The 22,795-nt window shown below is 37.8% G+C and overlaps 1 protein-coding gene and 1 pseudogene across 1 annotated transcript; one reads left to right on the forward strand and one right to left on the reverse strand.

Moving 5' to 3' along the window:
• The first annotated feature begins 1,354 nt into the window (after positions 1-1,354).
• On the forward strand, positions 1,355-2,671 carry LOC111149531 (olfactory receptor 5B12-like). The gene is given in 4 exon segments (XM_022506625.1): positions 1,355-1,403; positions 1,510-2,099; positions 2,316-2,469; positions 2,472-2,671. Coding segments are annotated over 4 exon segments (993 nt in total).
• A 6,100-nt stretch (positions 2,672-8,771) lies between these two features.
• LOC111150001 lies at positions 8,772-9,881 on the reverse strand (annotated as a pseudogene).
• Between the last annotated feature and the right edge of the window lie 12,914 nt (positions 9,882-22,795).

The raw sequence follows: 22,795 nt of genomic DNA on the forward strand, positions 1-22,795 counted from the left end.
GACCCTGAGATCACAACCCTGAGATCATGACCTGAGCTGAAACCAAGAGTCTGACGCTCAACTGACTGAGCCACCCAGATGCTCTGCTAATATTATTATTGTTAGCATTAAAAAGACATGGCCTATGGGACAGATTTATCAACTACTTGAAAAGACAAAACTTTGGCATCTTCAATATCTACTCCTTGGTTCCCACCATCTTTCAGCTCCCGTATCTGCATCTCACCTCAGACTTTCTCTTCTTACCTTTTCCAGTGACCCACTGCAGGACTCAGTTCTTACCACACATGGCCTAAGTGATGGCATGGCTTAGAGCAGGTACACGAGAGTTGGTGACAAGGATATTAATTTGGGCTATAATTTGAAGGTAGAGATAACAAGATATACTCATGGACTACATGTGGAGTGTGAGGGAAAGAGAGCCAGGGCTGAATAATTCTGGCATTAAGGGATTCTTTGTGGAAGACTTCATTAGGGTTAACCAGATATGTAGCCTGGATTCTGAGAATTGTGGAGGCTATTTTATGATGAGATTATACAGTTGGCTGAAATAATTGGTATAACTTTCAACAGATTCCTTTTGCAGTAGTCAGGCCATGAATGATGGCATCTCAACATTTGTACCTATTATCATTCCTGATGCTCAACTCCCAATTTTTTGTTGTTAATATTTTTAAAAATAGTATGCTTGTTTAAACATATTTGAATTTAAGTTATGAGGTCATTCAACCACGTAAATTTCTTTAGTAGTATGGGTCCAATAATTGTGTTGGGTTTCTTTTGTTATTTTTTCCAACAACCTTATATATACTATTAATAATATTTAATAATAATAAAACATGATTTATTACATGCTATTAAGCAGTATTTTGGGTGATTCAAACATATCAACTCATTAAATTCTCCAAACAGCCTTGTGAAGTACTATTATTGTTACCTGTTTTAAACTGACACATAGAAAGACTGTGACTTGCCCAGAGTTACCAGCTTGCAAGTGGAAATGTCAGGATTTGAAGGCAGACAGGTCACCCAGAGACCATGATCTTCACTATAACAATATGCTGCCTTTGGAAATACCTGTGTTGTTTTCAAAGTGCCTTTTAAAATTTCTGTAAGAATCTTGTAATATTGTAAAAGTAGGAAACACAGTGCCCACTTAATTTTTTCATGCAAAGAAATTAAAGCTCAGGAACATTTATGTTGTTTTTCCAAGGTGATAAAATGAAGATCACAGAAAACTTCAACCCACATAAAAAAAAGCAATAGTCATTTTGAAGATAACTGAGTGGTAATTTGGAATATCTCAGTGGGGTCAGGAACTGACAAGTATGTATGTACCCTTACACATTGAAAGATGAAGGTCAGAAGATGCCAGTCTCTGGGTTACTGGGAACCCTGTACTGGTAATGGTGTCATGATGCACTCATGACATTTGGGTCATTTTCCATGCATAAGTAATTTATCCATTTTGCCTTCTGGTTTTGACAGGTGAAACATAGTTTCAAATAGTATCTAGAGAGAACAGCACCGAGGTGAATGAGTTTAGGCTCTTGGGACTGACTGACAGCCCAGGAATGCAAGTCCCTCTTTTCATAACATTCACTTTCATTTATCTTGCTACTCTCATTGGAAATCTTGGGATGATCACGTTGATTCTGTTGGACTCTCGCCTCCACACTCTCATGTATATTTTCCTCAGTAACCTCTCTCTGGTGGACTGTGCTTACTCCTCGGCTGTTACTCCCAAGGTGATGGCTGGGTTTCTCACAGGGGATAAAGTCATCTCCTATGGTGGATGTGTTGCGCAGATGTTCTTCTTTGTGGCTTTTGCCAGTGTAGACTGTTTCCTGTTAGCTGCCATGGCTTATGATCGGCATGCTGCGGTATGTAAACCCTTACATTATACCACTTCTATGACCACGAGCTTGTGTGCTCAAATGGCAGTAGGCTGCTATGCCTGGGGCTTTGTTGAATCTGCTATCCACACTGGATTCACCTTCTGCCTCTCCTTTTGCCATTCCAAAGTGGTCCATCATTTTTTCTGTGATATCCCCCCAATTCTGGCTCTCTCCTGCTCTGATATCTATATAAATGAGATTGTACTCTTTTTTTTTTTTTTTTTTTAAAGATTTTATTTATTTATTTGTCAGAGAGAGAGCGAGCACAGGCAGACAGAATGGCAGGCAGAGGCAGAGGGAGAAGCAGGCTCCCTGACGAGCAAGGAGCCCGATGTGGGACTCGATCCCAGGACACTGGGATCATGACCTGAGCCGAAGGCAGCTGCTCAACCAACTGAGCCACCCAGGCGTCCCAAGATTGTACTCTTTATATTAGCAGCTTTCAATGTCTGTTTTGCCCTTATAGTTATCTTGACCTCCTATCTGTTCATCTTCGTTGCCATCCTGAGGATGCGCTCAGCTGAGGGAAGGAAGAAAGCCTTCTCTGCCTGTGCCTCACACTTCACTGCTGTAACATCTTCTACGGGACTGTCATGTTCATGTACTTACAACCCAATTCTAGTCATTCTATGGACAATGATCAAATGGCATCTGTGTTCTATACAATAATAGTCCCCATGTTGAACCCCATTGTCTATAGTCTGAGGAATAAAGAGGCGAATAATGCTTTCAGGAAAACCGCTAAGAAACTGAAGATTCTGTTCAACCCATAGATCAATTAGAGACATTATAAAAGCTGTATAGTTAATCAGTTATCTATTGTTGTGTAGCAAAATATCACATTCCAAAAACAACAGTTTATTATTTCTCATAATTCTGTGGTTGGCGGGATTGTTCCTTTGCTGTTTTCATATAGGCTCACTCATGAGGTTGCATGTCTTCTGCATGGTCAGCTGGGCTGAAGGGTTCAAATTTCTAACTCACATTTCTATTCACATTTCTAACTGTTGAATTTGGTTGCTGCCCATCTCTTTTCCAGATGCTCTTCCATCCTCCAGAGGATGGACCAACTTTGTTACATGTTTTCAGTGTGAAAGTAAAACTGAATGGTTTCTTGAAGTCTAGACTCCTGACTCAAACATTTTCTCTACCACATTATACTAATCATTGGTGTCAAAGAGTTGGCCCCAATGTAAGCATGAAGAAAGGCTCCACCTCTTGAGGGAAACAGCTGCAAAGAATTTGTGCCCATAGTTTATCTCCCACAATTAGAAATTAGATTAAACAAAGAAAGCGAAAATACAGTGGCTTAAATACCATAGCAATTTATTCTCAAATAGTGGAAGCGAATGTAGCAATGTGAAAATGAACTGTCTGGCTAGCCAGTGTTACTTTGTCATTCAGGGCCAGGTTCAGTCCACCTAACCTCTCTCTACCATCTCCTATAGTGTTGAGTGTTGAGCCTGTCCTCATCATTGCTCTTCTGTCTGGAGGAAAGGAGGAACAGATAAGTTGAAGGAAAAATATTGTCTCTTTAAGAAAGTGATATAGTCATTGTCTTTATGACTTCTGAGTACATTCCGTTGGCAAGGATTCAGTCATAAGGCCACAAAAACAACCAGCAAAATCAACTTCAAAATTGAATCTCTGTCTAAAAGACAGGTTGCTTTGCTGAAATCTCAATACTATGGGAAAAAATTGTTTTCTGGGGAAAGGCAGGATACTGCCACATAGCTAGTAACTGAACCTGAGCTTCTAAGACCTGGAACTTTCTCAATAAAAGATCAGAGAGATGAATAGCCAGTGGAGGTGAGTGGCATTCTAGAAACCAAGTGATGAGAAATGCATTAAGAGGAAATGGTTGTGTCAGAGCCACTGGTAGGTTAAGCAATAGTAAGACTAAGAACTGGAAATAGGCCATAGTGATAGGAAGTTGGTGGGTGACTTTGAGTGGTTTGGGCTGGATGGTGGGAGCACAAATCTCATTAAATATATTCTCTACAATCTAGTCCATGATTATTCTTTGCTTTACCGTGTTTCTAATTATTTTCCCAACATGCATTACTGATGATGCAAATGTATGTTGTCTTTTCCCAGAACAGCTAGGGGGATAGGGCTTTGAGACTTTGAACTTTGAGAAGAGAGATGGACAGAGCTTAACAATATGATGGGAAGCCAAGGTTTCAGTAGATGACTGAGAAGAGATGTTTTGACAACAGATGATGCTTCATGAACCTGAGCATCAGTTATAGCAAATGCCTACTTTGCAGCAAGTCACTGTTCTTGGCTTCACTTACCCTCCATTTTGCTGAGTACAAGATTATTGCAACAAGTTCTTTGGAAGAATGAAGGAGGGGGGAAAAGCAGTGTAGAGACAGGAAAAGAAGAAACACAGAAGGTGGTATAGTGCTTGAAGTGATGAACAAGTGAGACAAAGACAGGGATTTGGAACAGGAACTGAGGGACAAAAAGAAAGATTAAACACACACACACAGTCTCTACTCAAAGACACCTCAAAACCATTTAGGAAGGTACTCAGCCTCCTGTAGCTAGTTGTTATTTAATCTACCAGTTAAAGGAAAGAAGGCTAGAGGATTTGGGTTCTTTTGAGTTACAACTGAGAGTGAGATGGGCCCTTTGGAGAAAGAGCTGATTACTCGGTTAGGACAGGAATACCACAAGAGGAGTCTGGAGTGTCTCGTAGTTCCAGAAAGTAAGGAGGAGCTCAGAAAACAAGAGGGTTGGGTGTATCAAAAGGCAGCAAGAGTAAAACTGAAAGTGCTCCCAGTGGCCAAAGATGGAACCATTTGAACAAGAAAGTAAATAACAGAGGACTACATTGTACCCCAAAGTATAAAGCAGAAAAATGTTAAGTACATGCTGATATAAACAAACAAATCTCCCTTATAAAAAAATCCTTGACATTGGGGAGGGTATGTGCTATGGTGACTGCTGTGAAATGTGTAAGCCTGATGATTCACAGACCTGTACCCCTGGGGCAAATGATACATTATATGTTAATAAAAATAATTTTTTAAAATCCTAAATAATATATTTAGCCTTCTCTTAGGAGGTGGAGTATAGTCCCTTTTACCATGAGTATGGCCTGAACTTAGTGACTGATTTCTAAAATACACAGCACAGTGGGAAAAGGTAGCATTACACTGAAGCACCTGGCAAATGTATCTGGTTTAGGTGATTAAGGTTAAGATCCCCAGTGATGAGTCATTGTGGTAATATGTGTCTCCTGATCAGATGTGATAAGGTTTAATAATAAACCTTTGCGTAGTCATGACCAACAAAATCAGACAAATCTAAATTGAAATACCTTCTACCTGAGCAGTAACCCTCAAAGCTATTAAGATAGTGAAAATCCAGGAAAGCCTGAGACACTGTCACAGATCAGAGAAGACTAAGGAGACAGGACAATATATACAGGGTTGGATCCTGGACTGGACCCTATAAGAGCAAAATGACATAAGTCAAAAATAATAATCTGAATGAGTTCTTGAAGTTTAGAGACCAGTAGTGTATCAATGCTGGTTTCTTTGTTTTGACTAGTGTATTATGATAAAGTAAGATGTTAACACTAGGGGAAGCTGGGTGAGAGGTATGCAGGACTTGTCTATAATATCTCAGAAAATATTTTGAAAATCTGAAATTATTTTCAAAATTAAAGATACATTACCTGGTGCTCACCAGCCCCTCCAACCTCAAGAGAGTTCAGCAGCTCCCTAGTTCTTTGTGGGAGGTATAGTTTGGCTCTCTCATATGCTAATTACTCCTTTAAAAGGAATTTTTTTTTCTTCCCTGAGCCCAGGCATCCAGGGCTGGTGTGGGTTCAGGTTCTACTGAGGGATAGACCTGCTGTGGCATCAGGATCTTGCTCCCTTTGGTGCTCTCAGCAGGGAGGAGGATTGTGAACTCTTGTACTCACCAGACCTCTGACCAAGAGTTCAGGTAGCTTCCCTGCTTTGGCAGGGCACTAAAGCTAGAACTTTTATATTCTAGTTGCTCTTGTAAACCAAGTCTATTTTTTATGCCCCAGGGCTAGTAAATCTGCTCCTGGTCCTCCCCAACACTCCACTGCAGTTCTAAGCATTGTGGGTGAAGGCTCCCTTATTTCCCATATGTCTAATAATTCCACTACTAGTTATTACCCAAATAAATGAAAACACTAATTATAAAATATGCTAATTACACTAATGCTAATTATGCAAATAACATTAATTAGAATATATGCACCCCTATGTTAACTGCAGCATTATTTATAATAGCCAAGATATGGAAGTACCCCAAGTGTCCATCTGTAGAAGAATGGATGAAGAAGGTGTTGTACATACATACAATGGAGTATTACTCCTCCATAAGAAAAGATGAGATCTTGCCACTTGTGACAACACAGGGTACTATGTTAAGTGAAATAAGTTGGAGAAAGACAAATACCATATGATTTCTCTTATATGTGAAATCTAAAGAACAAAACAAATCATCAACAAACAAAAGCTGAATCAGACATATACATACAAAGAACAATTGATGCTTGCCAGAGGGAAGAGGCTTTGGGAGATGGGCAAATGGTTGAAGGGGAGTGGGAGACACAGGCTTCCAGTTACGGAATGAATAAGTCATGAGAATAAAAGGTACAGTATGGAGAATGTAGGCAATGGTATTGTAATAGCATGGCATGCTGCTGGATGGGAGCTACACTTGTGAGCATGGCATAACATACAGTGGTTGAATCACTAATGTTGTACACCTAAAACTAATGTGACAATGAATATCAACTATGCTTAAATGAAATAAAGCAAAATAAAAAAAATTATTTCAAATAACAGTTAAGAAATGGTTCCAGAAGAGAAACCACCATTTTCACAGACTTTAGGGCCAGATACTTGTGTGATACCACTCTATCCCCACTAACACCAGCATGACCCTCTCAGGACATTCAAGCACAGTTTTGCAAGTCTTCAGAAGTTAAGTACTTCTAATTTTATAAAGATAGGAAAAGAACACATGGATAAAAATTCCTTTGGGTACCTTTATAATAAAATTGAGCTCAACTGAACATCAAATAAAATGCAGAGTTATTAGCACATTGAGGTAGTTTACATTTAATGTGGTAAAACATTATCTTACATTGCTTGTTATCTTGCTTACATTTTCAGTGGGTATTTGAAATAACTGGACATAGATGAATAATCATTATTTATTAAAGAATTTTATAAATTGAATCAGGAAATCTGTAGTCCCATTTTTGGCTGTTAATGATGTACTAAACAGAATTATTTCATGTATTATTTTTCATCTAATGAGACATTCCTAATAGAAAAGAATTAAGATAGTTTGATATGATCCACTTGATAGTGTAATTTCCAAAAATTAATTTGTCCCAAAGTGGGAAATTCAGATACCAAATGAAAGAATATAGAAGAAAAACAACCATGTCTCATGAAATGTTCTAGAATTCTTTTGTAAAGAATATTATAATGGATAATTGGTATATTTATCAGTGTTCAAGTATATTTGCTGCTGGACTCAAACAATTAGTTTATTCATTAACTAGTGTTTGTTGAGGAATTAGTACAAACCAGACCATAATTTAGTTATTGGGGATACAGTTGTTAGTAAAGTAGACAAAGCCACTCTTTTTGTGCAGTGTATATTCTAGGTAGATAGGTAAATGAATAAACAAACTAACAAATAAATAGAGTTGAGGAGTAATCAGGACTATAAAGAGTAAAGCAAGCTGGGAACAGTGTCCATGGGGGGTGGAGTGACTATGATATGTTAACATTTAAGCAAAGACCTAAGGGAAGTGAGGAAGCTTTCTGAGCATTGGCAGTAGCAAATACAAAGACCCTGAGGCAGGAGGGAGTTTGGATTGTCCAGGAACAGCAGGAAACTCGATGTGAGTGAAGAGGAGGGATGGAGTAGGAGAATGGCAGGGCATAATGTAGCTCATCTGGAACTAACATGTCCCTGCATGGGGAGCACTAGCCTTCTTATAGCATTTCCAGAAAGAAAAATAGATAACATGATCATTACTTAGGGCATTTATATCTTACACTTTTGAAGAGTTGGTAGTCTTTATGCTTTATTATCAATTGATCTCCCCTTTCTTCTCACTTTAAAAAAGTTATCATGTGATCATACTTTTTGTACCAAATGACTTACTGAAGCCAAAGATATTAACTCCTTTAAGTTATTATATATCTCTGAGGAAATACGCCAAGAGAAAGCATATGTCTTTATTTAAAAGTTTTTCTTTTTCTTTCCATTCATGTTTTTCTTCATTTTGTATACTTAGGATTTTTTTTAACTAGAGAAATAAAAAATATATACACAATTGGTAAATTATTGAACACTACACTGAAAATAATGATGTACTATAAATTGGCTAATTGAATTTAAATTTAAAAATGTTAGACATTAATTTATATTCTGATCTAGATTAATTTAACTTTTTAAATTAAAAACTAGTGATACCACAGCTACTTCCTTTAACAAATTTCCCAATCTTGCCTGTATGTGCACACATGGGATCTTTGCATACACTTGTCTTCATGGGTTTGAGCTCTGTTTTCCATTTATACTTCCATTAGAATATGGTGCAGAAAATGTGAACATATGAATAAGTCACATAAAATTAATGAGGTTCATCATAAACATCATCATTAAATATTTAAGGCCCTCATGGTTATTCTCATCCAGATATTACTCAACTGGACACCCTCTCTTCTTTTTCAATGACAGAGTTTTGAAGAGGAAAGTATGTTAGTAATACAAATGCTGTGTAGGCTGTAAACTGTGAGTTAGTGCATGAAGAAGATCTGACAAGAATGAAACTGGGTCACTGTGGATCCTACAACCCTAAAATATTAAGCTTAGAGATGATTTTGTCTTCTCAACAACCTTCTTGAAAACATTCTTGACTTCTTTGTCTTAGGCTATACACCACAGGATTTAGCATGGGGATGACCATAGTATAGAAACCAGATGTGATTTTGTTTGTTTCCATGGAGTACATGAACATTGCTGTCTTATAGAAGATGGACACTGCAGTAAGGTGGGAGGCACAAGTGGATATATATAGCCTTCAGGTACCCCTCCACTAAAGGCATCTTCAGGATAGTGATAAAAATAACACGTAGGGGTGCCTGGGTGGCTCGGTGGGTTAAAGCCTCTGCCTTCGGCTCAGGTCATGATCTCAGCGTCCTGGAGTTGAGGCCCGCATCAGGCTCTCTGCTCAGCAGGGAGCCTGCTTCCCTCCTCTCTCTCTGCCTGCCTCTCTGCCTACTTGTGATCTCTGTCAAATAAATAAATAAAGACTTTTTAAAGAAAATGAACAGGTAGGAAATCAAGATAACCAGAAGAGCAAAAAAGATGTGGAAGATTGACACAAAGACAAGAATCAACTCACTGACATGTCTATCAAACAAGAGAGAGCCATGAGTACAGGAATAGCAGAAAAAAAGTGATGGATAGGAGGGGTGGTACTTACAGTAGGAAAATGGAATGTGTCTCCTACATCAAAAGAAGCAATCAGAAAACCATAGACATAGCAGCCTATGGCCAGACAAACTCATCCACCTGTTGTCATGGTGGTATTCTAATGCTGTGTAGCAGTCTTAAGCCATTGAGGCTAAAATGTAATTTTCCCCATGGGAAAGACTACAACAAGGAACATCTGGACAGCAAATGCAAGGTAGGAGATGACCTTGTCTTCCATAAGGAGTCCAGCCATGACTTTGGAAGTGACTGTTGAGGAATAACAAAAGTCCACCAGAGATAGGTTACTGAGGGAAATATATACAGGAGTGTGGAGATGAGATTTTAGCAAGATCAATATGATCATCTCCAGTTCCCAACCAGAGTGACAAAGTAAATGAGGGTGAACATTATAAAGAGAGAATTCTGCAATTCTGGGGCAGTGGTTAGTCCCAGCAGGATGAAATCAGTCACCTCTGTATTGTTCTTCATGGATGTGAAGTTTGAGAATCATGAGATGCTCTGTGGCAACAAGAAGTAGGAGAACAGAATGATCAATAAAGAAAAGTTGCATGAGCATTTCTTTATTATTGCTGTAATTTATTTTTGAATATTCTCCATTTTAAGCATGTGAATGACAATGCAATTTAGTGATAACTTATCCAAACAAGAATAGACTTTTGTAGAGTAAGGTTCATCACCAATCATCTTCCTACCTTCTTATTTTTGTATATGAGTAAATTGAGTCACAGGAAGTGACAATGAGCTGTCCAAGCTCACATGCCTGGAATGGATGGAACTCCTAAATCAGATGTTTTGAGTCCTCTAATTATATTCACTTCAATATGCTCATGTGTATTTATTTATTCAGTCCTTTTATTACCCCCATTTGATTGATTAGTTATGCCCATATATATAACAGGAAACTTAGCAACAAAGAGATTGAATATTCAAGTTTACATAGTTATGGAGATCCATGCCTTAGGTACATTCAGAATGGCTCCCAAACATAATGGCATCAGTGAATTTGAATTGATTTCAATCTCATTCAAATTATACTTAATCATGGTATGCATTCTACTAAGCTTAATGTTTGATGTCACACAATAAAGAAATCCACAAACATATGCGTATATGCAGTGAGATACATGCAACGTTAGAGACAAATATAGTCAACAAAAGCTAAATATTGGGCTCTGGGCTGATGTGCATGTGTATTCACACAGAAGAACTCCCATTTACCACCTGGGAGACATTGGTCCTAAACTAAGTTTCCTGTGCCTTATTTTATACATCAGTAGGGTGAAGGTGATACAGGAACCTACCTGCATGTTCCTGTGAGTGTTCAAAGAAGTAATCATAACAAACAGTTTGCACAGGTGGGTATTCAGCACCATCCTGATGAGTTCTACCTATAATATTACAAGTAGGATGGAACAATGGTGTCTGTTAGTTTAGGAAGTTTGGTGAAACTGCATGGCTTCAAGGTGTGAGTGAGTTTTGATGTCTGGTAGGTTTGCTCTCTGATTTGCATATTTTCACACACTTCATCCACCCAGATCTCTTGTTTCTTCAAGTATTTTTTCATTCTGTCCTACCTCTCCAATGTTAATGGTTTTGTCATCCCTTCTGTGTGAGAACCCTTACACAGACCTCTTTTGCATAATTTCTTCCTTTTGATCCACATTTTAGGTTAGGTTCAAAGACTCTTATTTAATCTTAGACACATTCTTACTCTCATTTTTGTCAATAAGTAGCTGGATCATAAATATCGAGGGCTGAAAATCCATGTCTGGGGAGTTGACTCTAGTCTGTAGATTGTTTTTGAGCAAGCACAATGTTTCAAATCTTTTTATTTAAATTTGAAGACTTTGGAGGGATATCCATTTGCTGATAACTATTATTGTCACTATCTTCCTTCTGGCCCCTCTACACATTGCATGTATGGAATTTACAGTACTTGTTTTGTGAACCCAACACTCAATAATATTATAAGCTATTATTTCTTGTTTAACATTTGTTATGTTTTTTTCTAATTTTTTAAATTTATTTTTCAGTGTCCCAAGATTCATTGATAACTGGAATGTTCTTATTAGGCCCACATGGATAATCCAATATAATATTGCCATCTCAAAATCCTTAATATGTACATAATATCATTTTCCTTGCAAGAGAATATAATCACAAACTCCAGGATTAGTGTGTGGGCTTACTGAGGAGGATTTTTCTAACTGCCACAATAGAGATGAAAAGAATATATAATTAGTAAATTGCCTAGAGAGTTAGAGATTGTTGAAGCTAAGACACCTTCACAGATCTTTTGGCCAACTTTCTGATTGTGTATAATAATCAACATAAGAACAGAAAGAGGTATTAACTTCTCCAAGGTTACATATCTGGAATAAATCCATTCCTAGATATGATTTCCAGGGGATAGTAAGACCCATAACACACTGCTTATGTGCTAGTTTATCTCATATATAGTCAGAAATCAGAAAAGGCAGATAGACAAACAGGCAGGCAGACAGACATTGCAGACAGAAAGATAGAAGATAGAGAGCTAATGAATGGAAAGAGGGATGGATGGATGGATGGATGGATGGACAGATACACAGGTAGATAAACAGATATATATCAAAAGATAGAGAAAGAGAGAGTATGTAACACACACACACACACACACACACACACACACACACAACTCCTATTTAAGGCTAAGGAAATGGAGAATTCAAGAGGTTGTATGCTTTCCTCGCATTGTACATCTAGTATGAGATCAGTTCAGATTCAGACTCATGTCTTACTTATTTCAATGTCTGTAGCTTCAGTCACTGCCCTTGTCAGATTTTCCAGATGAGCAAGTAATGAAAGTGTAGGTTGTGGGAAAGTGATAGTGAAAATGGAGTAAGGATCTTGGTGGCTTCACGAAGATCCTTCTGGAGTCTAAAGAATTATCATTTCACCCTGTTGGTTAGGTGTCCCTTTGAGGGCAAGTCAGCACATAGTAAACAGGAAGAATTTACCACCTTCTCAATGAGAGTATCATCTATCATAGGTGCAGTGTAGCCCTGACAGCTGGTTTTTCTTTTTTCTTTTTCTTTTTTTCTTTCTCTTTTTGTAATGCAAGTGCCTGACTTGGGCTTTGATTATTGAGGCAACCGCTTCAAGGACAGCAATCTCAATAAGCACTTTGCCAGTCACTGGATGAGAAGCTAGACTCAATCTCCTCTCTGGCTCCTTGTTTTAGAGCTTGTGATTGGTTTAGATAATCTATTGTTTGAAATTGGAAGAATAATTATATGCTTCTCTGGCCATGCTTTAAATTTACCCTCCTATGTTTTAAATTCACCAGTAAAGAGTGAACCCAAGTCCCTACTTTGACCTCAATAAAAGAGAATCCAGACCTGCTCTCTCTCACTACCCATGACCCTGCTATGTGGCCCCAGGTGTGCCACGTGATTTCCAGGACCTGTGAGTCTTGGAAACCTTGTCTCTTTCAGGGTTTCCTGGTGGTTATTGCTGAGCACCTCTTGCAATTAATATAAGGACCACAAGGATCCATCCAGTCACACCATTGGTTGTCAATAGCCAGAGACCAGCACAAAATAATAGGTTTTTGATATCCTCTTAAGGAAAGCAGCATAAAATTTCATAAATAACATACTACTCTCTGCTGATTAAAATGTTTTTGCATACGAATACTATACTTAAGCCTGTGTTTCAGAAAAAGTATCCAAACAACTAGATACGAGCTTAAAAACTCATAGAAGAGGTAGCTGCCCCAGTGCTTCCGCATCAGTTACATTTTTCACTGAAAGTATATATCAAACATAGAAGTTTACCTTGTTCTTTTTTAAAATTTTTTATTTCTTTTCAGCATAACAGAATTCATTGTTTATGCACCACACCCAGTCCTCCATGCAATATGTGCTACTTTGTTCTTGAAAAGAAGGAGAAGACAATCCTGAACTGTGAGTCTAAAATCAGAAATTCAGACTACAAGAATATATAAACAATTTTGGAGCATAGCTCAGATATTGGTCAAAATGTTCCAAGGTGCCCGAGACATGGAGAGATGAAGAAGGATCATGAACATGGAGCTAGGAAGCCTAGCGTCAAGTCTTGCAACTACCTTGGATTTTTCTTTGTGTTAGGAGAGTTGTTTATCTTACAGTGAGATCAATTTCCTTGTTTATGGCATAGAAATAATAAAATTAATTCTATGATTTCACAAAATTTTGTCTATGAATAGTGAATAGGGAGGATCTATGGAGACTTTAGTAAGGTTAGTCCTTTCAACATAATTCACTATGTTATTATCTTAGGTGTTTCCCCCAGGTGTGGTTGCAGAGTCACTGCCAACACTCAGTTTGGAGAAAGACTGTTGTGTATACTTAAAAGCATTAACATTCATTTGGATAAGTGGTGGCTGAATGTGTCTACCCAGAGTCTGGTCCCTTTAAAATATTGTCAGGTGGTCATGGTATGATTTCAGACCTTAATGAGTGGGAACCAGGAGAAAATCTGTAGTTGTGAAATTCCTAGGGGATAGGCCCCTATGAGGGCAATCACTTCTATCCAGGGAAGAAGCAATTAAACTGGATACAGGAGCATAGTTTCTTCTATTGAGTAGCACACAGATGTATTTGTGGTAATTATTTTTCTTCTCTCAGTTTTATTAAGTTGTTATTCAGTACATGACTAGTGGGTTTATTACATTTACATTTTTATATTATTTATACTTATAATCTAAAAACTTGTTTTCTGTTTGCCATGATTTTATTCATTTTCTTTTTCTCCTTTCCATTCTTTTACTTGTTATAATTAAATTTTAGGCTACTGGAGTTTTTAGAGGTTGATAAATAAAATCCTTGTTTTTCCTTTTTATGTTTACAACAAATGGACAATGTGACATATAGGTCACATTGGAGATTAAAATGAAATATGGAGATTAAAATGGCCTTTTAGTCATTACTCAATTCAAAAATTTGATGCTGATCTGCAGGCAGACAGGCTTCTTTTCTGTCCTAAATGCCTTTTTGTAGCAGCTCTTATTGGTGCTCTGTCCATATAAACTTGGCATTCTTTGTCTATGTACAAGCCAATGCTCATTATGAAAAAAAAATGTCTGCATCTCTTAGGCTAAAATTTTTATTTTTACTTCAAGGGCATGCTTAGACCATGTGGGGAACATTTAATTTTTCTAGTGCCAATGATCAATAAATGAAAGATAGAAACAGAGTGATAAGTACTTGATTTCTGATCTTTCAGATGATATAACTCTGAGGTATGTTGTTTATAGTCTTCCAGTGGTTTCTAGTAGATCAAGCCTTTTTCACAGATATCACCTAATAACTAATGAAACTCTATTGGCATCCGTCCCTGACTCACTTTTTCACTACTGTATAAACTACTTGAATTCAAATCACTGACTGTGGATCTGCTTCTGGGGAAACTAAACTCATATGCACCCCAAGATTATAGGTATTCCCTTAGCAATACTACCTCATTGTATTTACCAAATAAATAGAGAAGGAGAGGACAGAAGGTGTCCTTCCTGCAGATAAGCCAGTCCAAAAGAGAAAGAGAAAAGAATGAAACATGCTTTATTCCATCTTCCAAATTCCTTAATCAAGATAAATTACATCTCTTCCTTCTGATGAAACACTTTCACTATTCGACTGCACCTGTAGGTAGTATACTGACTTCTGATTTTTGTATATACGCTAATGTCTGATTTTGCCATTAAATTCAAATGGTAGTTCATCTAGGTATAAAAATCTGGACTGATATTTTTTCCCTCAGCTTTTTGAAGTTATCAGTCTACTGTCTGCTAACTTCTGTTTCTTTCTGATGAGAAGACTGATGACAAGATTATATTATTTTGTAGGTTTGTCTCTCTGGAATCTGAAATGTTTGACCTTGTCCTTGTTTTTCTGCACAATAAAAGAATCAATAAAATGAAAAGGGAACCTACAGAATGGGACAAAATATTTGCAAACCACATATCTGATAATGAGATCATATCCCAATATATAAAGAACTCATACTCAGAGAAAAAACAATTATTCAAAAAAAAAATGGGTAAAGGACCTAAATGACATTTTTCCAAAGAAGATACTGGAATGGATGGAGAGGAGAAGGGAGTTGAGGGAAATTGGAATGGGAGGTGAACCATGAGAGACTATGGACTCTGAAAAACAATCTGAGGGTTTTGAAGGGGGGTGGGAGGTTGGGGGAACCAGGTGGTGGGTATCGGAGAGGGCACGGATTGCATGGAGCACTGGGTGCGGTGCAAAAACAATGAATACTGTTATGCTGAAAAGAAATAAAAAATTAAAAAAAAGAACATTATGAGTTTGGTTTATTATTATATTCATTTAAATTATGATGCACAGAGGGGTGCCTGGCTGGCTCAGTCAATAGAGCCTGCAACCCTTGCTCTTGGGATTGTGAGTTCTAGCCCCACACTGGGTGTAGAGATTACTTAAAACCTTTTTTTTTTTTAAGATTCTATTTATTTATTTGACAGACAGAGATCACAAGTAGGCAGAGCAGTAGGCAGAGAGAGAGAGGGAAGCAGGCTCCCCATTGAGCAGAAAGCCCAATGCGGGGCTCAATCCCAGGACCCAGAGATCATGACCTGAGCTGAAGGCAGAGCTTTAACCCACTGAGCCACCCAGGCACCCCTTAAAACCTTTAACAAAAAAAGCTGGAAGGGAAATAAACTATGATGCACAGAGGTTGAATAATTTTTTATATTTCAAGTGAGTATTAATTAGAAGCTATGCTCAAGGTCAAAGCCAATCTTTGAGCCCACACTGAGTGGTTCCTATGGTGATAGTTTAAACTGTATTTGAATCAAATTGAATTAAACTGTGCACAATCATTCATTGTTTCCATTGGTGCAAATTCATTGAGGTTTCCCAGTGAAGTATCCAAGAGATACTTGCATAGTAGATATGGTGGGATAGTGGAACAATAGAGGCAGGACAGCCAGCAGAGCAATCTGTGGGGAAGACACAGAATAGGGTGTAGAGCTTGTGTTCCAGGATGAGGTGCATAGAAGTCATACTACCATTTAATAATGAGGAGCCATGAGTCTTAAGCTATGTATCTGATCCTCCTATTTCCATCTGCAGAAAAAAAAAAAAGACAGTAACTAGACCTACGATATAGCAGTATATAGTAATATAGTTATGAGAATTAAATAAGGTAATGCTTAAAAACAATAAAATCTGGGTGATTAGCACAGTCTAATGAACTATAATATTATTGTTAGGATGGGATGATTATCTTTACATTGCTCTGGGAAAAGTGGGTGGCACCCTCTAGGGCTTCAGGTGTGTGCGTGTGATGTATGAAACCTTGAAGAGTCTCTTCAATTTGCCTTTCTCACACAGAAGGGCCTCAGAGGTTTTCTGTGATCTCTAGGATTTCTCTGTCTGTTTTCACTTCACCCATGTAGTCGGCTGCCCCAACAGGTCCATGCAAGCCTTCTTTTGCTTAAAACCTTCCTTGAAATCTATACATTAGTTTGGACAATAGTCCTCCCCTGGATAACTCATTCTTTCTCTCATGACTGCCATCTCACAGCAGAATCAGAGATCAAGGGCTCTTTTCCTGTCTTTGGCTGTTCTGTTCCTGTCTGTGGGCTCTCTTCAGCCTGCAGATCTGTTTTGGTGGCAAGCACCATGTAATAAAATATTTCATTTGAAACTGCTCTTCCATAGAACAGTACTATAAATCTGTTCACTTGCATTTGAAGCACTGGAAGGGTATCCCTCTTCTGCTAACTACTAACATCTTCCTCCTAAACTTTGGAAAATTCCCTGCACAAGCCTGTCCCCTGATAAAATTGTTTGCCAACCTTAATACACGTGTCCACTTGGAGCCTAGTCTGTGTTTTACAAGGAATAAGGAAGGCTTTATATGTCAATGTGTGTGTGTATATGGTAGGTTGTATTGTTATTCCTCCTTCACCATTGTAGAGCATGAGGATTTGAGAAGTTCTCTTATGTTCTAAAATTACACAGCTAGCCTGGGAAGGAGTCAAGATTCAAGAGTTAAATCCATGTTCCATGTAATCAGAAGGCTCTGTTTTTAGCCAGTTACTGTCACCATGTGTGGATGTGCTGGTGACAATAAGCTTGAGACTGTCGGGGAACGTTTAAAATGGCATTTGGATCTCATTAAACTGTGTTAGAAATTTTGTAGTTAAAGGTTATTTCACCTTTTCAGTTTTTTGTTTGTTTGCTTATTTGTTTATGTCCAACGAGAGGCCAGCTTTTTGTGAACACAAGGAAATCACCTCTTGATTGTTTAGAGAATCATCTGTGGCTATTTTGTTCATATCTTTAGGAAAGTAGAATGATATTCCATAAGTATTAATAAACTCGCTTCTGATGACATTTATACCCCAGGCTAACCTCAGTATTTTGGAAAAACATTGAAAATACCTATTTCTGTCCTCAAAGTCCTGAAGTCGACAGGGCTGTCTCACTGCTATTGCATTGATTACGCTTCTCATTAAAAATGTTTACACAATATGGATGCTCACCTGTCTGCTGGGAGAGCAGGAAGAGCCATTTCTAAGCAGTGGGTCTGAATCAGAATCTCAGCTGCAGAATAACACCTAAATACTACTCTAAGATGTATTCATAAGGTCTCTAAGATAGGGGAAAATAGAAGAAAGAACGTTAACATGGTTCAATTTCTGTACCTACCGTGCATTCCTTCTGTGTCCTTAGAGAGATCACTTACCTCCTCCTTATTTGTAAAATAAAGATGACAAGTTTACTTCCTCCATAATTCACAGACTTGTGTCTATAAATAAGAAGCAAGGGAGGGTCTGTAAAACATCTCCATAAGAAGGTATCACTTTTAAGTCAATGAATGTAATTTTTATCTTGGGGAGTTTCCCCTGAATATCCTTGGTAGTTCATAGCAAATCCTGGGATAAGGCCTCTGTGCCCTAGCAAATGAATAAATGATCACCAAACAGGTTCAGCATGTAGACTGGTGTCTCTACAATGGTGACATGTGGGATCGTATTGGGATTTCAATGGCTAGTGCATGGGGATGTGCAGAGAATTATAGAGACACAGAGCTCGCTGGGAATTTCCCTTGGGAGAACACTTCTAGCACCTCATCCCACTTTCCCAGGATGGAGGCAATTAAACTGCCTGTGGGGGCCATGCTGGTTATTTCATTGAACACACATGTTTATGTATTACTTGTCATTTCTTCTGATTTTTGTCAGTTTATAATTAAGTATAATTTCTGTACATTAGTATCCACAATCCCAGTGGATAATTGTAAGATTTTGTCAAATTTATATCCAGTAAGCCCCAACACCTAAGAAACTTTATGCGAACCTCTTCTGACAAACCCATTCTCCCACCCACTGACTGTCCCTGACAACCAATACATTGTTTTGCCCAAATAAATTTGCCTTTCCAACAGTGTCCTTAAGTGTGATCCTAGAATATGTACTCTGAGTCTATAATCTTTCATTTATCATTTAAGGCCTGTCCATATTGTTTCCTGTGTCAGAGTGGAATATTTTTCCTACAGAATAGTATTTCAGTGTATGGTCATTACCAATTGTTTATCCTGTTCTCAATTGAAGAACATTTGTGTTGGTTCCAACATTTGGTGATTACAAATAAAGCTGATCTAAACATTTGTTTAAAGTTAATTGTTTGTCTGCTTTCAATAAAAAAATCTTATTTTTTCAATAAAAAAATCTTATTTTTTACATTTAAATTAATTTAAATAAATTTTTAAAAAATGTTTTACGATAAAAAATTTATTGAAGTACGTTTAGTGCACAATGTTACATTAGCTTCCGACATAGAACATAGTGATTTGACAACTCTACACATTATGCTCTACTGACCACTAATGTAGCTACCATGTGTCATGCAATGCTACTACAATACCATTGACTACATTCCTTGTGCAGTAGTTTTCATCCTTGTAACTTACTCATTCCATAACTGGAAGCCTGTACCTCCGATTCTCCTTCACTCATTTTGCCCATTGCCACACAGGTCTCCCCTCTGGCAACCACCAGTTTGTTCTCTGTACTTATGGGTCTGTTTCAGTTTTTCATTTGTATGTAACCTCTTCAGTGAACCATGTTTACTTTTGGGCCCTTATTCCCAAGATGATAGCTGGGTTCTCACAGAACATAAAGTTATCTCCTGAGGTGGATGTGTTCCTTGCATGTTCGTCTTTGTGGCATTTGCCAGTGTAGAGTGTTTCTTGTTAGTGTCATGGCTTATGATCAGCATGCAGTTGTGTAAGCCTTACATTACACCACCATTCTGACCACCAATGTGTGTTCTCAAATGGTGGTAGGCTGCTATGTCTGGGGCTTTCTTGAATTTGCCATTCATACTGAATTCACCTTCTGCCATTCCAGTGTGGTTCATTACTATTTCTGTGATATTCCCCCAAATCTGTCTCTTTCCTGCTCTTATGTCTACATAAAGGAGATTGTGCTCTTTATCTTTGTAGATTTCAATATCTGTTTTGCTCTTATAGCTGTCTTGACCTCCTATCTGTCTATCTTCATTGCCCTCCTAAGTATGTGTTCAACACAGGGACAGTTACTCTACTGATTTCACATGGCTCACTCATGAGGTTGCATATCTTCTGCATGGTCCACTGGGCTGAAAGGTTCAAGATAGACTTACATGTCTAACTGTTGACTCAGGTTACTCTCTACCTTTCTAAGGTCTTTCATCCTCCAGAGGAGAAACCAGATTTCTCACATAATATTTTCAGTACATAATATTTCTTACAAATTATTTTCTTACATAATATTTTCAGAAAGTACAATTGAACAGTTTCATGAAGTCTAGACTCTTAACTCTCACAATATTTTTTTCTGCCACATTATAGCAATCCATGATGTCAAAGGGCTGGTGCAGATTCAAGTATGAATCAAGAATGAAGAATGACTCCACCTCTTGAGGAAGAAAGCTGCAAATAATTTGTACCCATAGTTAATCTAGCACAATTAGAAATCAGTTTAAACCACTGTAACTAAGAAATCTGAAATATAGTGACTAAAATAAGACAGCAATTTACTCATATAGTGGAAGTTAATGCACTTCTGTAAGAACTATCTGTATAGCTGGTATGTCTTGGTCATTCTGGGGACAGGTTCAGTTCACAAATCTCTCCCTACCATCTCCTGCAGTGTTAAAAGTCTGTCCTCATCATAACTATTCTATCTGGAGGAGAGAATAGAGAGATAAGTGAAGGATAAATAATTTCTTTTCAAGAAAGTGACACAATAGCTGCATGCATTACTTCTGAGTACATTCCATTGGCAAAAATTCATTAATAATGCCACAAAAAACGATCAGATAAACCAACTTCAAAATTTTATCTCTAGCTGAAAGGCAATGTGCTTAACTGAAATCTCAATACTCTGGAAAAAGAAGTAATATTTTCTGAGGAAAGTCAGGATACTCCCACACAGTTAGTAACTGAATCTGAGCTTCTAAGACTTGGAACTTTCTCAATATGAGGTCAGAGAGATGAGTAGCCAGTAAAAGTAAGTGGCGTCCTAGAAACCAAATGATGATAAATGCACCAAGAGGGAATGGATGTGTCAGAGCTGCTGGTAGGTTAAGAAATATCAAGCCTGGTGGTGGGTATTAAGGAGGGCATGTATTGTATGGAGCACTGGGTGTTGTACATAAACCATGAATCTTAGAACACTGTATCAAAAACTAATGATGTATTTTATTGTGACTAACATAACACAATAAAAAAAAGAAAAGAAAATAAGTTAATTACTGTGCATGTTGGGGAAAAAAAAAGAAATATCAAGACTAAAAACTGACAATAGGCCACAATGATAGGAAGTTGGTGGGTGAATTTGAGGGGTTCTATTTGGATGGTAGGGATACGAATCTCATTAAATATATACCTTACAATCTAGTCCATGATTGTTCTTTGCTTTCTATAGTTCCTAAGTATTTTCCCAACATGCATTACTGATGGAATAAATGTATGTTGTCTTTTCCCAGAGCAGCTGGGACTTTCCCAGAGCAGCAGTTGAGACTTTCAACTTTGAAAAGAGAAATAGAACCTAACAACACCATGGGAAGCCAAGGTTTTAGGAGATGACTGATAAGAGATGTTTTGACAACAAATGATGCTTCCTTCATGAACCTGAGCATCAGTTATAGCAAATGTCTACTTTGCAGCAATTCATTGTTCTTGGCTTCACTTCCCCTCCATTTTGTCTGAGTACAAGATTATTGTAACTAGTTCTTTGAAAGAATGAAGGAGGGGGAGTGGTCTATATCACCTTGGGGAAAAGCAGTATAGAGACAGGAAAAGAAGAGTCACAGGAGGTGGTGGGGTGCTTGAAGTGATGAACCAGTGAGACAAAGACAGGGATTTGGAATAGGAACTGTGAGACAAAAAGGAAAAAAACACAATCCCTACTCAAAGACATCTCAAAACCATTTAGGAAGGTACTCAGCCTCCTGTAGCTAGTTGCTATTTAATCTACCAGTTAAAGAAAGAAGGCTAGAGGATTTGGGTTCTTTTGAGTTACAACTGAGAGTGAGATGGGCTCTTTGGAGAAAGCTGATCACTGGGTTGGGACAGGAACAGCACAGGAAGAGCCTGGAGTGTCTTGTAGTTCCAGAAAGTAAGGAGGAGCTCAGAAAACAAGAGGATTGGGTATATCAAAAGGAAACAAGAGTAAAACTGAAAGTGCTCCCAGTTGCCAAAGATGGAACAATTTGAACAAGAAAGTAAATAACAGAGGACTACATTGTACCCCAAAGTACAAAGCAGATATATATAAATCCATGCTGATAAGTAAGAAATTAATTAAGTAAATAAATAAATCTTTCTTACAGAAAAATTCTAAATTATATGGAAGGAAAGGAACTGAGGATTGCTGGAGGGGAAGCGCGGGGAGGGAAGTGGTAACTGGGTGATAGGCATCAAGGAGGGCATATGATATGATGAGCCCTGGGTGGTTTATGCAACTAAAGAATTATTGAGTATGATTAAGATTTTCTCTCTTTCTCTTTCTCTCTCTCTCTCTTCTTCTGCCCCTCCACCCAATACTCTCGCTCTCAAGAAAAATTCTGTCATTTTTATTTCACTTAAACTTTTTTCATCATCTTAAATTTTTCTTATTCAAGTATAATTAACACATAGTGTTGTATTAGTTTCAAGTGTACAATTTTATACATTTCTCAGTGCTCATGAAGGTAATGTACTCTTAATCCCCATTTTGGACCCTTGTAAATTTTTCAACTACAGAAATAAATAAAGTCAGACATAAATTTATATTCTAATATTTAAGTTGGTTATTTAAACATTTTTACTACATTCAACTCCTTGAACAAATTCCCCCCTTC

Source organism: Enhydra lutris, unplaced genomic scaffold, assembly GCF_002288905.1.
Source record: "Enhydra lutris kenyoni isolate GAN:26980312 unplaced genomic scaffold, ASM228890v2 scaffoldscaffold22, whole genome shotgun sequence".
Lineage (NCBI taxonomy): Eukaryota > Metazoa > Chordata > Mammalia > Carnivora > Mustelidae > Enhydra > Enhydra lutris.